General features: G+C 33.4%; 1 protein-coding gene across 3 annotated transcripts in view; it reads right to left on the reverse strand.

The window, feature by feature from the left end:
* BRINP3 (BMP/retinoic acid inducible neural specific 3) overlaps window positions 1-16,976 on the reverse strand; it is a 461,826-nt gene that overhangs the window by 155,926 nt on the left and 288,924 nt on the right. For all 3 annotated transcript variants that reach the window (XM_020873239.2, XM_020873241.2, XM_020873240.2), the window contains exon 5: window positions 7,720-7,825. In XM_020873239.2, the coding sequence (XP_020728898.2) occupies window positions 7,720-7,825 (106 nt within the window). The remainder of the gene's footprint in view (window positions 1-7,719; window positions 7,826-16,976) is intronic.

Consider the following 16,976-nt stretch of genomic DNA (forward strand, 5'->3'; position numbering starts at 1 on the left):
TACAGTTTATTTCTTTTCCACATGCAAGTTAAGTTACTAATTCTTAAGAATATAGCAAGAATAAAAATAAGGCTATCAAAAATATTTAGGGATCTCTACTAGTTTTACATTTAAGCATTTGCTACAAAAATCTAATCAAAAGGGTAAATATTTAATATAATCAGTAGGTAAAAATAAACATAAAAGTAAAGGAAAATTTATTCGATACCTCACAGCTATTTACCACTAAATTTGATTTTTACCTTTTTTGTATGCTTCCTTTCTAACAAAAAAACAAAACAAAACAAAAACACACGTTTTTGATACAATCATCATCTACAAGGCTAATTTAACTAAAATCATGAATTAACATTTAGGGGAAAAAGTCTATCTTGTAAAAGTATTGACAATTGTACTCATTTCATTCTTTCAGACTAATTCTACCATAGATTGGTCAGGAAAAGTACTCAACACGTATTTATTACTTTATTCATTTTTATTTCACCTCAAATAATTATTGAATGCCTTCCATTTGGAAGAGACTTTCTAGGGAAAGTACAATATGAAGATGACCAATCCTTGCCCTAAAGGCATTTGCAATATATTTAGTAGAAGAGGCAATATAATATATAATATTAGAAGTATACAATGATATTATACAATAGTACTTAATAAGTACTAGAGTCAGGCTCCATATATTTCACTAGGTATAATTAATTGGTAAAGCAACCACATTAGGTTCATAAGATTAATAAAAGCTTTCATTAAAAAGGTAGACTGGAACATTATTTGATACATGGATAATTTTCAACTTTAATAGATTTGCGGGGTGGGGCATGGGATAATACATTAGCAATATCACACACGAACTATGGAACATTTTTTTTAATAGCAATTAGTAATATTGTTTTAATTCATATGCACTATGAGAACGTACTGAGTGCTTAGAAAAATAAATCCAGGGTAATGTTATTGGGGCTGTTATTTCAGGATGAAGTACAGGGAATTAGTTCACTTGTATTTAAATGATGTTTAACTATGAAAGTACTCCGAGTAGTACTTTAATTTAGATGCAAAAGATATAAAGAAAAAAATTAATTTAGACAGAACATTAAAAATATCTAAACTAAGGAAAAAGTGATAAAACAGCAATTTTTTAGGAGACAGATGAAGAATGGGATCTACTAGACAGTACTTTATATGATGTAAGGCAGGTGAAATATGTCAAATGACTTGGAGGAGTAAAATGATAAAGCTAGATGTATTCTTAAATGTCTAGTCCTGTAGGTCATCAAATGACTGTATACTTCAGAAATATCTAATATCTGAAAATACTGATATTCAGTGTTAAAAACTGGCTAAGTCAGAGTCTCTGTTAATGAGACTCAGGACTTTGGACAAGATATATGGAACCTGATTATCTCAATTTAAAAAAATCAAAAATGAAAGAAAAACAAAGAATTTATGTAACACTTAAAATGTCATGAACCAAGTAGTTACAGTATAATTTTTAATCAGTAAAAATGATAGTGCCTTTGCAGAAACAGAAAAGGCTGGAAAAGTAACTTGAGAAGGAAAGCCTGCTGACAGAAAATGATGTTTTGCTTTAGACGTGCAAGGATTTCTGTTGCATGTTATCTCTGCTTTTTATCTATCTATCAGTCGAAAGAAAGGAAACATATTCTATAAAACCATGCTAAAAATAACAATTTTTTTAGAAAAGAGGTTTACAGTCAGACCACGCAAAACTCTTTAACTTTACAACTAGATCATTAATGTAAACAATAATTAATACCTAGAGAGAAAACTTGGACTGCCTTAGATAACTCAGAAGGACTGGGAGGGCTGTCCTATAGACATTTTGTTAATGTACAGAAACAACAGAGTAAAAATACTGATGAAACCATTATTAGAAAGTCTCCTCGATTATGAAAGAAAGCTAAGGAAGCAGAGTTCTGAGCCTAGGGGATATTGTGAAAGTGAGCATGTGAGACAGGGCAAGTGTTACAAGCTGAAAACCCACTGAGTACAATATAACCATGTCCAGTATTGGATGACCAGTTTTTTCCAACCAAACTTCTCACTAGGAACAACTAGAAAATATAGAAGGCATATTAAAATAATCTGTTTATACTATACAGTGCAGGGAACTATAAGTCAATATCTTATAATGCAAAATAATCTAAAAAGTACATGCAGAGAGATTCTTATATATATATATATATATATATATATATATATATATAAGACATGGCTTTGTAAATAAACTATAATTCAACTTCTAAAAATCTGTTCAAAAGGATGCAAAGTCCAATAAAAGTGAGGATGTCTAGAACTACCATGACAAGAAAAGGATCCCTGAGGTGTGAACCACACAGCTTTTGTCTTAGACTTTTGTTCAGTTAGCAAATCAAAAATTGAAGTTTAGAGCCAGTCATGATAAAGATAGTAAATTTCTCCAGATTTGTTGGGCTATATACTCAAGCAGTAATTAAACAAAAAGTTAGATTTCATAGGTTTAAGCATACTTTCAAACAAGTCAATTAAAATGGATTGAAATGCTACTGCAAATAAAAGTAAACCTTCTCTGGAGAAAGAAAACATCAAGAATTTTATTTTTATAAAGCACAGCATCAAAATTTAATAATAATAATGAGTATATAAATAAGAAAGAATAGTTTATAAAAATGAACTATAAATTAATTTCAGTCACCCAATAAAAATTAAGCAAACACAGTAGACAATTTTGACAAAGAACTGGAAACTAAAAATTATAATCAAATGGAAATTCCGCAAATAAACTATATAGACATACATACATACAAACACACACACACACACACATAGGAGTTACCAATAACAGATTTAATAGCAGACTAGACACAGCTGAAGAGATAAACAACAAACTGGTATATGTCATAAAAAAATATTGAACACAGAATAATAAAATGGCAAATGGATATAAAGAACAGAGTAGAAAGGACACATAGTTCAGTCGCTCAGTCATGTACGACTCTTTGTGACCCCATGGACTGCAGCACACCAGGCCTCCCTCTCAATCAACTCCCAGAGTTCACTCAAACTCAGGTCCATTGAGTCGGTGATGCCATACAACTATCTCATCCTCTGTCGACCCCTTCTCCTCCTGCCTTCAAGCTTTCCCAGCATCATGGTCTTTTCCAAGGAGTCAGTTCTTTGCTTCAGGTGGCCAAAGTATTGGAGTTTCAGCTTCAGCATCAGTCTTCCCAATTAATATTCAAGACTGATTTGCTTTAGGATGGACTGGTTGGATCTCCTTGCAATCCAAGGGACTCACAAGAGTCTTCTCCAACACCATAGTTCAAAAGCATCAATTCTTCAGTGCTCAGATTTCTTTATAGACCAACTCTCACATCCACACATGACTACTGCAAAAACCATAGCTTTGACTAGACAGACCTTTGTTGGCAAAGTATTGTCTCCAGTTTTTAATATGCTATCTAGGTTGGTCATAACTTTTCTTCCAAGAGAAAAGACACATAGGTCATGACTAAATTATCTACTAACACAGTTAATTGGAACTTCATGATGAGAGTAGAGAAAGAAGCAATATTTGGTGAATAAAAATTTAAGATTTTAATAAACTCTTCAGAGATGAATAAAGTTCTAATTTGCATCACACAAACATAAACTCTAGCAAGACAGACAACTGTGAAAATAATCAGCTGACTAGAGATCTTCAGTGCAGTATAGTTCATGTCTCACGGGCATGAGTTTGAGCAAGCTCTGGGAGATGGTGAAGGACAGGGAATTCCAGCATGCTGCAGTCCATGGGGTCGCAAAGAGATAGACACAACTGATTGACTGAACAAAAAATAGCTCATGTGCTACCTAAAGGAATATGAAGAGTGTCAAAAACTAAGAACTCCCTTGAATGTGGTGAAGTTGACATCTAAATTTTTTATCATACATTAAATAGATCAAATATGGGTAATCTCTTATAAGTATCTTAAAATAAAAATATTACATCACATATCTATATGTACTGATGGAATCTAATCCCAGTAATCTCGCATCAACATTCTCCTTTAAAAAGAACAAATGAGGAAACTGTATGTGTGTGTGTATGTGTTGTGTGTGTGCGTATGTTCTCTCCTTGAAATCACCATTTCATTTCACTGTTCTACAAGTTTTTGTACTAATATACTATATTTTATTACTAAACATCTTTCTTTAATCACAGTCATGTCTCTACTATAAAAATCAATGATTGAAAATGTATATATGTTTTTCTGAAAATTATAAATAATGCAAAATTTTGTAGCATGAATTACATAAAATATAGTTTTCTCATAATGAAAATAATTTTAAAAATCACTATGATTTGAATTATTATAATCACTGATAATATCCAATTAAATAGTTATATGTATTACAAGTATTGATAAATAACTTTTAAAGACAAATGTTATCTGTTCCTTGAAAACTCATGATTTAAAAAATTGATACAGCTTTGTTAATTACTGTGGGATTTTTCTAGAAATATAAATTAATATGAGTTATTTCAAAGTAAATTATTTTCCTTCTTTTAATTTTTATATATGTAAGCTCTAAGAACCCTGGAAAAGGAAATGACAACTCACTTCAGTATTCTTGCCTGGAGAACCCCATGGATAGAGAAGACTGGTGAGCAATATCATGGGGTTGCAAGAGTCGGACATGACTTAGTGACATAACCACCATCAAGCTCTAAGAAAATGTGTTCCAACATATTAATAGATTAAAAAATAGGAAACAGGTTAGTTTTATAAGCAATATAATTGCATAGTGCTCCATCATTTATTACCTATTTGATAACACAGTCTTGTGCCAATTTTGCTGAAAGAAAGCGCTAGGAACCAACTGATGTGGAAAAGTATTTGTTACCTAATCACATGGGTCATTCACTTTCTGGGAACTTCACCAAATATTACTACCAAAATTTAATAACTTTGAATTACTTCTGTTACCCTTTCATGCAAATGTACCTTGTTTGATATGTTAAATTCTTAAGTGGGTTGAAAAATTGGAATATCATTCATTTCAGTATGTATTTGCTAATACTTCCTATGAATTACATTTTGTCATATGTATTAAATGTATTTGCATCAGTACTTTGGAGTAGTAGATATGGATCTTTCAATTAAAAAAAAAAAATGTGTCTGCTCTGAAACCTGATTGACAAAGCCAGACAAACAAGCAGATAAATCCAGCTTACTCGCTGCCAAGAAACATTTGATTTCATTTGTTTTCAGTCAAAATCAATGTGCTAATGTGTAATGCATCTCTCTGACAGCTCATTTATGAATGTCAATTCTAATATAGATAGTTAAGTCATGGAATTCATTTTGAATTCTTTGCCTAATGCTGTACCTCAGTAATTCTTATTGATGCTTTCTTTGCTTTGATAAAATTCTACTTCAGGAACAATTCTTTTTCTTCTATAAGACCAGAGCTTCAGAAGAAGAAGGTCAATAGTAGAGCTGAACTCAATATCTCCAAGTGGGCCAAATATTAATTCTAGTGCTTCACCTCATGCTTATAAGCAAAACACAAGGTCTCTCTCTCTGTCACACACACACACACACACACACACAACACACACATGCACACGCACACATCATCCATACCTATGCACATCTATCCATAAAACCAGCTAACTATGAAAGACACAAAGACCTATGGTAGTACTTTAATAAAAGATTCTTCTGAAACATCAGTTTTTGCAATTGCACATATAGTGACCCAGGGTTTTATAAATACTTTTCAAAGAGATGTATCACAGTAACATTCTGGAACTGGTGAATGTTTTGCATTCCTTTTTTTTTCTTTTTAGTGGAGAAGGGCTACTATTTTTTGTTATATATTATTTATATATATATATACATTTAATATATATTAAAGATAAGAATGAATAGGTGAATCAACATGATACTAGTAAGTACAGATGAAATTTAAGAAAGAAAGAGTACATGGGATATTGAGGGTCTTGATATTGATTTTCACAGCATTATCTTTGCAAAAGTCTTTGTGCATTGTGGTACAAATATATTTGTAACTAGTCCTATCAAGTAGTAAAAGGTGAAAGAGATACAGGTTTCTGCCTTACATAAATTGAAGGGAACAGAAAAAATAGTTACACAAAAGGGGTATGTCACTTCATTTATTCCTTGTGCTGGTTTTTTTCCAAGGGTGATACGAGGCAGAAGTTTTGTGTTTAAATATTATATTCTTAATGCTGAACACAGCGATTCACAGAGTAAAAATCAATAGTGTTAATAAATAAAATTGGATCAACTGAAATAAACATACTTGATATAAAAATTCCTTGTCTTTTTCTAGTAAAATTAATATTCTGATGGAAAGTCAATATATTTTAAAAAGGGGTGAATAGTAGAGAATTATAGGTAATAGTCAGATATTGTGCTTCTATTTAAATTAGAGAAAATATTTCAATAACTTTAAAGCTATAATTGACAATAATAACTTGGATAGCATTTAGAGTTTAAAAATTTAAGCACTTTGTCTGTGACTTTGTACAATCAAATTGAATGAAATCTATTTATTATTTAAGTTAAATTTAAATAACCTGATGCCTTTAAATTTTTAGATGGAAAGATTGAGGAAAAATCCCACAAATTTATGAAATTTTTAACATTTTTATGTAAAACTGAATAATGCAAATATAGCTCTAACTTAAGCAATTAAAGAAGATAGACTAGAGAAAATCAACTCAAATTATCCCTTTGATCAGTGAATTAAATTTAGATTATGTGTCATCAAAAAGGCATTTTTGAACTTATTCAGCTAGTACATGTTTAAACATGTGGACACATAACCTTTCCCTATCTGTATGAATGAGTGATATACACATGCTTAAACATTTAGAGGATAAAATAAAATTATGGTTTTAAAAGGTTCTGATTTCACAAAGTATAGTAATAGAAAGAAGAAGATAAATTATTACCATTATCACAGAATTTATCTTTATAAAAGAAATAACACAAGTATAAATATTTTGTTAATATATTCTTAAGAATATATCTATTTGTCAGAAGAGAAAGATAGCCTTAACTATCATATTGTTATGCTTAAAATGTCAAAGTTTCACATTATAGTATGCTTAAATATGGTTACAATTTTTATCAGAATCTATGAAGAAAAAGGGTTTCCCCTGTGGCTCAGCTGGTAAAGAATCCTCCTGCAAGGCGGGAGACTTTTGTTCGATCCCTGTGTTGGGAAGATCCCCTGGAGAAGGGAAAGGCTACCCACTCCAGTATTCTAGCCTAGAGAATTCCATGAACTGTACAGTCCATGGACTTGCAAAGAGTCCAACAAGACTGAGCAACTTCCACTTTCATTTTCATGAGGAAACAGTTAAAGCTCAAGGAAAGCTAGGGAAAACTGCTACTTATTGAGACAATGATTACTGTGTGGAACAAAAATATTATCACAATGCATTTTCAACTGTTATCAATTATTTAATTTAAAAAGTAAAGTGTGAATTTTGACATTCTCTTCATCTGGTCTAGAATGTTTATATCAGTTAAAGATTAGGAGCCTTTTATAAGAATTTTAAAAGCCTAATACACGACTGAAGCGACTTAGCAGCAGCAATACTGAACATATAGCTTATTAAAAAAAAAGAGAAGAAGAAAGAAATCACAACTGGATAACTGTCATTCAGGCTCATAGAGAATTAATGAAATTTTACCTACATACCTTGCAACTGAATCTTATTCTCAGGACTCTGAACCAGAACAGAACTGACAGAATCTAGGTTGTCATAGTTACTGCAGCCAAGAGGACCCGTCCGTGTTTCTGTTACCTGAAGAACAAAACATCAACTTTATTATGTGTACCAGACCTTACCATGTTCTTGCCATCCAATCTATTAATAGTTGTCACACACACATACATTGAACAGTAAACATCACTAAAAGGTCTAGGATTTGATACACATCAACAATACACCTAAGCAGAAAGAAGACAAATGATGCCTTTATCTTCAATTCCATTTCCTTCCCTTTGCCCACGCATCAATCTTCAGAGAAAATAATGGAAGCCCTCTTTAGTCAACAACATCACTCATATAAGGTTTCCGAATTTACCAAGACTAAATTTACCAAGATATGACAGAGCATGCTCCTTTAGGTAGAGAGCAAGTTTTGACTCATATGAGACTAGCGTCTTGTTTGTTCATCTCTCATCAATAAATCAAAACCATCTTCCAGGCTACTGTCTAAAGACTGATTTTATTGTTTCATTTTTCTACTTAAAAATCTACAGTTTCCTACTCTTTTATGCTAGTATTAATATTTAAACTCTTCTGCTTGGCCTCCATCTGCCCCTCTTCTCCCAGGAGGCAGGCAATCTTGCAGTCCAGTTAGGCTTTGTTAATTCTCTGCCTTTGCTTATACATCATCCTTCACCTTATCTCACCTTTCTCCTTTTAGATAAATTGATTTTTTTTTTATCCTCAAGATTGACCTTGTGTTCAAACACCTACACAAAGTAGTCCCTAATGATTCCCACTTGTATTACTTCACCATTTCTATAAAGTTATGGTTTGCAGAGTCCAGCCTTAGCACTTAATTATGGAATCACATATTATAGAGAGATTTTGTTCCCCCCATGGGTATTTGGGATGAATAGCATCAGATGAGATGTTTGAGTGATTACATCTTACTGGAAATTTATCCTGAGGATTTTTTTTTTAAATACAAACATATTTTAAAGCAGAGGAGTATTATAATCATTTAGGGGATTTAAAAAGATACTCGCAACAACCAGAAAGGTGTGCAAAACATTGTTGATCTCATTTTATTTCACAGTTCACAGCCACACAATGGCTTCCCACCTCACTCATAGTAAAAGCTAGAGCTCTTTGATATGACTAAAATGATGCTCTATTTTCAAGCTCTCTGACACCTCTCTAACTCATCTCTCTCCCTCTTTTCCTCATTTACTCCATCCCAAGCACAATGGCTTCTTTGCTGTTCCCAAAACATGCTGGCTATTCTCCTGTCTCATAATTTTTGACTTGCTGTTCCTGTATCTGAAATGCTCTTCCTCAAAATATATCTAAACTCATTCCTTCACTTTCTTTATTTCTATTCAAATGTATCTCTCTCCAGATCACTTGGACTAACCAATGTTAAATGAACATCAGCTCAGTTCAGTTGCTCAGTCGTGTCCAACTCTTTGCGACCCCATGAACCGCCGCACACCAGGCCTCCCTGTCCATCACCAACTCCCGGAGTTTACCCAAACCCATGTCCATCGAGTCGGTGATGCCATCCAGCCATCTCATCCTCTGCTGTCCCCTTCTCCTCCTGCCTTCAATCTTTCCCAGCCTCAGGGTCTCATGAACATAGCTTCCCACATTTCCTTCTTCCAACTATTATTTCCTCTGCTCCTTACCTTGTTCTATCTTTACCATAGTAGTTTTCAGCTTATAACATGCCATATAATTTACTCATTTATCATGATTATTGTCAACACCTCTCATTAGAATGCAAGTTCTACCATGCACAGGGGATATTGCTTATTTGTTTACTGAAGTATTTGCAGAACATATCATGCTCTGTGTAAACCCACAGGTATTAATATTAAGGCAAAGACAAGAGGACAGTGTGAGGGGAAAGCTAAACCTAGGAAGACATTAATGCCATTATTATGATAAAGAAGGCCTGAGTGGATTAGTGGCAATACGATTTATCTGAAGAAGATGGCTTTTGAAAAACTAGAGCTAATAAGATTATGAAACATTGAGAATGAAGTTTCTAAACTAAATGATAACATTAAAATAGAAGGCAAAGAAACTCCATTGTGAAGAGCATGTAAGGAAGCCTGATTTTGACCATTTTGACTCTAACTTGAACAACACTCTTAGTTGAAAAGATCCAATAGAAGAAGTGACAATGTGGTATGTTTCTTGGAAGCTATTTCAAACATGGAATTACTATTTGGGGAGTCAAAAACACATAGGTGATAATCAAAGACAGGGCAGCGATGGACACATCAGCTCAGGTGCATGGAGAGAATATATAATTGCATCATGACAATTCTATCACATTTTCTAAGCAGCAAGTCCTTTAGAATAACCCAGATTGGCCATGAGCACACAGCAACCACTGGGGATGTGGTTTACTCTTTCTCTAACACCACATAAACTTGTGATCTCATCTACTGCTCCTCTCCAGCGGTGACACTGAATATTCCTTATTTTGTTCAGGAGAATCATTTCTGATGTTGATGTGTCACATGCAGTCATGTACATATGTATGTGTGTGCATAATTAATATTAAATATAAATGATTCTACAGATCATTGACTAACAGTAAATTACTAGCTCATTTGATTTCTCAGCGCAACGATTACTGAACGGAACGGTTCCCTGTCCATCACCATGGATTTACCCAACATATGATCTGAACCATCCACCATGTCATCTCTGCGTCTCCAATTCTTACTCACTGCCTCATCTTGCGAGACCTATCTCTGACAAGTTCAATTGCTATCTTAAATCTTTCTCTTGTTTATCGATTGTTCTAGTCATTTCACCCAAACACTAAACATGCCATCATAATACCATTACATATTAATTACAACCCATTGCATTTAATGCAAGTTTACTGAAATAATATTATATTGACATGAGATTTAGAAATTGTCTGTGTAAATCCCATATAAATTAACAAGTGAAAGAGGACATAAGGAAATTTAATCCATGAAGACATAATCCTTATTAAAGATATGTTCTATGATTTAGTATAATTTTTAAAAATAGTTTGAAAGGCTAATAATTTGAACATTGAAGAATAGTTTCTTAAACTAACATTGATATGAATTAACATAAACAAGTATACCCATTCGTCACTCCAATCATTCAACCGATACTCTGGTCTTTCCATTGACCAACTGAAGCAACACTCTAGTCTCAGCAACCAATAGAGCTGGACAATTATTTCCGCTATTCAAACCTAGAATATACATGTTTCAGCTGTTCCAAAAACACACTAATCCATCCAAAGAAGCCAAAGCGTGGTCACATACACTAGGTCATTGTATTGATTATTGCATAGGGTAATCGTTACATCTTTCTAAAGTCAAAAGTCTTTAGATAACTCGTAATGGCTTATCATCACAATGGGATTATTCACTCTTTCAAAGGGCTCACAAACTGTTTCTATCCATCTCCATGTGAACTGAATAAATACTTATTTTTCATGGAGATATCATTCTGGATGTTATGTGTCACAGCAGTCATTATCATATGTATGTGTGGCATAATTAAGGTTGTAATATGTAAATGGTATTATAAAAAGAATACAGGATGAATTGTTGTCTTGTGGCTTTTCTCAGCAAATACTGGTTTCCATGTTCGTTCCAGGGGATCTTCCAATCAAGAATCAACTCACCTGCTTGGGCTAATCTATCAAGACATCTGGGAAGACCATTTAGAATTTGAGATAATATAAATCTTCATCTTGTTATATCAGATAGTTTAAGTATTTCCCCCCCAACACACACACACACACAAATACATACCACATTAATACAAACTCCAATATTGCCATTTTAATGACGCTTTCTAAATAAATATTCTCATTGACATGAGATCTTAGAAATTGGTATGTAATCTCCTAGACAATTAACTGTTGAAAGAGGATAAACAGGGTTATTTTATCTCATGACAGACAATTCCTATTCAATTACTATGTTCTTGAGAATAAATACAGGGGATTTAAATAAGTCTCACAAATTTTCAGAATATTTGAATATCTGTGTATGCGTGTTCAGTTGCTCGGTCATGTCCGACTCTTTGTGATCCCATGGATGGTAGCCTGCCAGGCTTCTCTGTCTGTGGGATTTCCCAGGTACTACCTCTATTTCTATTGATCAATTTATTCCTGCACCTCTAGAGTGTATAATAATAATAATAATAATAATAATTTTGCATATTCCTATTTATAATTTTATTTTATACTTTATCATTCATAACCAGCTTCACTAATCATTGTTTGATTTAATATAAAGTTAAAAAACTTTAGCATGTTCAATGATGCAAATTGATTTTTCCAATTGTATTATATTTTAAGGACCCTATGTCAATACTAACAAATGTGTCTATAATATTTTATATTTTTAATACTAATGAAAGGAATAAAAATGAAAAGAAAGTAATAAAAGCTAACTTAATGTATAAACATTTGTATGAATATGCTAACTCTACCAAAAATGAATTATGTAGTTGTGCCACAAATGATTTCAACTCTTGTTTATGAGCTGGCAGATGAGCATCTGACTTAGAGGTCTCCATGTGTAATGTAACAAAGGAAGAGCTATTCAATAGCTAAACATAAAAATGATGAAGACTAACAATAACCCAGTACTGATAGCCTTCAGTGTTTTGAGAAATGACATGCAGAGTAAAAAAACATGTTTTTCTTTTAATCAATTATCTCTTGGTGAGAGGATGCTGAAACAAAGGAAAATAGATTTTAGGACACAAAAATGATATCCTTTCTGAGGTGTTACATTGATTTGTGGTTTTATCTGAATAACATGAGGAAAATTAAGGGGCTGGGAAGCTGAAGAGGGGTGTGATGTGTACAAGAACAAAAACTATGACTTGGCCAGCTGTAAAATGCAAAATCAAAACTTTTCAAATGTACTGATATTTAGCAAAAATTTGTCTTCACACTGTAACAAATGTGCTCTTCTCTAATTGACAACTGGTGTAAACTGTTTTTAAATATGTTGTTAATATTCAGAGAGGATATTAAAAGTATTAAATGAAAATATGACTGTGTTTTCATTTCAACTTTTCCTATATTGTTTCTATTTTGTTTCATTAAACCACCATCTATCATTTTCACAATCAGAGAATTTTACAGAGAATAAAAGAAAATAAATAACTTTCTTATTAAAAGGGATGACTTGGAATTATATAAATAATAATATAAATTCAACTTTATTTAGGTTAAAATAAAATGGCATCAGCAACTCATTTGAAATAAGCAGTCTTTGCTATTTTTGATCATTTTCTGGGTTTTACATAATCTAAAAGTAATATCAGCACCATGTGACAAAAATGCATTGGATTTATAAAATTAATTCAGTAAGAATTATATTTGCTTGAATCTCAAGCAAAAAAAACAAAAATAGAAAAAAGTCAAAACAATGAAAAAAAAAAAGGTGGAACAAAAAAAGAATAATCAAACAAAAAACACACCACATTCCTAAAGGAAAACAGTACTATTAGAGAGTCTGTTGTTTTATTAATAAAGTTATCACATTATATCTTTAAAATATTTCTGGTCATCATTAGAACTCCACCACTTACAAGATCTAAGTTTCAAGTTTCTGTCCAGTGAAATAGTTAAAATTTTCTTATGTTCTGAAGAGTTTGTGAAGAAAAATGAGATAACCAATGCTCTGTGCTTATCATGGGCCTGGAGGATAGTAATGATTGCACAGCAAGTGTAAAGTGTGTGTAAGTGTTTACTATTGAAAGGCACAGGCACAATAATAACCCTGTGGTAAACTTTTTGGAATCATTCACAGTCTACTTCTAAGACAGTAAAATTGTAATATTTTTTTCTGACATCAGTGCTGCATATTAACATTTTTCTTTGAAAAGAGAAAAAGAGTGCCTACATTTTAGATAATCCTAAATCAAGTTTTAGTCATGTCTGACTCTTTGCAACCCCATGGTATGTTGCCCACAAGGCTCCTCTAGCTATGGAATTCTCCAGGCAAGAATCCTGGACTAGGTAGCCATTCCCTTCTCCAAGGGATCAACTGCACCCTTAAATGAGGCTCTGCACAAATTTTACAAATCACATCAATGTGAAAATCAAGCACAATATAGTAACAATAATCCATAAGACTAAACCTAAGACAATGGTATAGAAAAAAATAGGCAGTTTGATTGCATAGAAAAGGATAGAACAACAGCAACTACACTGAAAATAGAAAAAGTTGCCTTAACTTGAGTATAGAAGACAACTAATGAGTCTCAGAAAAGCATGCTTGTATGAGAAAAACTTTATCCACATTGAATGGAAAAAAGTGATAGAAAATACATATGCACTTTGTAAAATTATACATACACATATACCATAAATAGCTCTGTGAAACTGCTATTACACCAGGCTTTCTTCAAGTGGAAAAAAATATATTAGTTCATCATTTTGACTGAACTAATTATTATTTATCAGTTCAGTTCAGTTCAGTTGCTCAGTCATGTCCGACTCTTTGCGAACCCATGAACTGCAGCAAGCCAGGACTCCCTGTCCATCACCAACTCCCAGAGTCCACCCAAACCCACGTCCATTGAGTCGGTGATGCCATCTAACCATCTAATCCTCTGTCGTCCCCTTCTCCTCCTGCCCTAAATCTTTCCCAGCATCAGTGTCTTTTCCAATGAGTCAGCTTTTCACATCAGGTGGCCAAAGTATTGGAGTTTCAGCTTCAATGTCAGTCCTTCCAATGAACACCCAGGACTGATCTCCTTTAGGATGGACTGGGTGCATCTCCTTGCCATCCAAGTGGCTCTCAAGAGTCTTCTCCAACACCACACTTCAAATCAGAGACTCAATAAAAAGTATAATTGTATGAATAGTATATCTCTTACTGCAAATCTGTAAATACACATTTTTTTAAGTTTTAGTGTTCCCAGAAATTTCATCTAAACTTAAGAGGGGGAAGTATTTTTACCTCTTAAACTCAAAAAAAAAAAAAAAAAGACAGGAATATGTCTATTTTCTATTACAATGACTTGTCATCTCTAGACTATTTATTGATCATATGATAGGAACATGGAATAGCAGGATTCTTGTTTGTTCCAACCTGTCATTTTTAATGGCAAAATTAATACATGTTTATGTTAGAAATTCAAGCAGTGAAATAAATTGAAAAACCAAGAGAAACAATTGCTTTCCCTGATTACACATTTGCTTTCAACTTTTTACCAGACTTGAAAATGGTTGTGATTAGGAGTAATTCCTATTCAGGGCTACTGTTTTTTCATAGCATCAAATTTTCATGTGTTTCATTGTTAACAGCCATTTTTTCTTTAAAAATATTATATTCAATTGGTTCCAAAGTTAGAGTACACTGGAAGTTTTTGAATAATTTCATATCTCCATTCATTATGTATATGAAACAATAGATAAGTATAATGTGGCTCATTTACAAAGAGTTATACCCAAGAAGAAAACCTAATATTTTCCTTCTGCATTCAACTTTCTCCTCTACATTCATACATCTTAGCCATATAATATAAAAGAAGTGCTAACATTTAAGAGAGAATCTTGCTAACCTATATTATAGAAAAAGAAACCATCTACACAGGGGTTGGTGTGGGAAGACTAATGAAATTGATTATTGGTATCTATATCCAGATGAACTACATTACCAGATACTGCCTACAGGTTTTGAGGTGGACCACATTTTCCCACATTTCCCTCAGAAATGCTCTACTGCATAATGCATGTCAAATGCCCCTTCTTCCAGAAATAACCCTTCTAATCTTTAATCACCTCACACACTTTAAAATGGTTCTGATGAGCCTGTTTGCATGGCAAGAATAAAGATAAAGACAGAGAGAACAGACTTGTGGGCGACACAGGGGAAAGAGAGGGTGGGGCTAATTGAGAGAGCAGCGCTGAAACATACACATCACTGTATGTAAAATAGCTAGCTAGTGGGAAGCTGTTGTATAGCACAGGAAGCTCAACATGGTGCTCGGTGACCACCTAGAGGGGTGGGAGCAGGGTTCAAAAAGGAGGGGGCGTATGTATACTTACGGCTGATTCACACTTACGGCAGAAACCAACACACCATTGCAAAGCAATTATTCTCTAATTAAAAATAAACTTCAAACATTTTTTAAAAAGAAAAGCAAAATTTTGTTGAGAATAAGACTAAAGTAAAGGACATCAACCACATTTGTCTCATATTGCATTTTATGTCTTAACAAGCTTTCTCATTTAATATAAAAACATATTTTTTCAAATATATATATGCTTTATTATATAGATTTTATATCAAATGTTATTCATTTTACTATCTCTTTATCAAAAATATCAGTTAACATAATTGTATTCCAACAAATGACTCAATATGCATAATATACAAAGAAATCCATATGATCTCTGGTTTCCAGTTCTGCATATAAGGAGCTTGGAAGTCACCATTCCCTCCTCACAACAAGTAAAACAGATGGAAAAATCCACAAGTCTTCTTACATCCATAAGAAGGAAACAAACTGCTGCTCTAATATTGGAAAGACAGACAGGGAATACAGGGAGTCACAGTACAAAGCAGAAACTCATGTTCAAACAATCATAGGAATCAGTGCTAAGGTAAGAACATCTGAACTTCCACTGACAAATTGTTGACAGCAAATGTGTGGAAGGGCTTCCCTGGTGGCGGCTCAGACAGTCAAGAATCTGCCTGCAGTGGGGAGGCCTGGGTTTGATCTCTGGGTTGGGAAGATATCCTGGAGAAGAGAATGGCTAGCAACTCCAGTATTCTTGCCTGAAAAATCCCATAGACAGAGGAGCCTGCTGTGCTACAGTCCATGGGACCACAAAAAGAGTCAGGCACAATTTAGTGACTAAAACACACACAAACACACAAACACACATGTGTGTGTGGAAAGATTGGGAATTAAAAATAACAGAGAGACCCAATCATAAGAAAGCTTTCCACCATATTTTGAGATTTACCTCAAGGAACTCAACCAACTTCCTACAGTAAATATTTAATGATATCCTCTTGCTTTCCACAGTGGGATGGAAAAGAAACCATTTTGAAATGCTCTAGAACACTATGTTCTCCCCTGTCCTCAGAGAAAGCTAGATAATCAGAGGTTAACTTTCTATAGGATTATCTCAGCCTGGGTAACCTAGGGGAAGGGAAATACCTGATTCTAGCACAGAGTCAGACATGATTAAAGTGACTTC

Source organism: Odocoileus virginianus, chromosome 11 (assembly GCF_023699985.2).
Source record: "Odocoileus virginianus isolate 20LAN1187 ecotype Illinois chromosome 11, Ovbor_1.2, whole genome shotgun sequence".
Classification (NCBI taxonomy): Eukaryota; Metazoa; Chordata; class Mammalia; order Artiodactyla; family Cervidae; genus Odocoileus; species Odocoileus virginianus.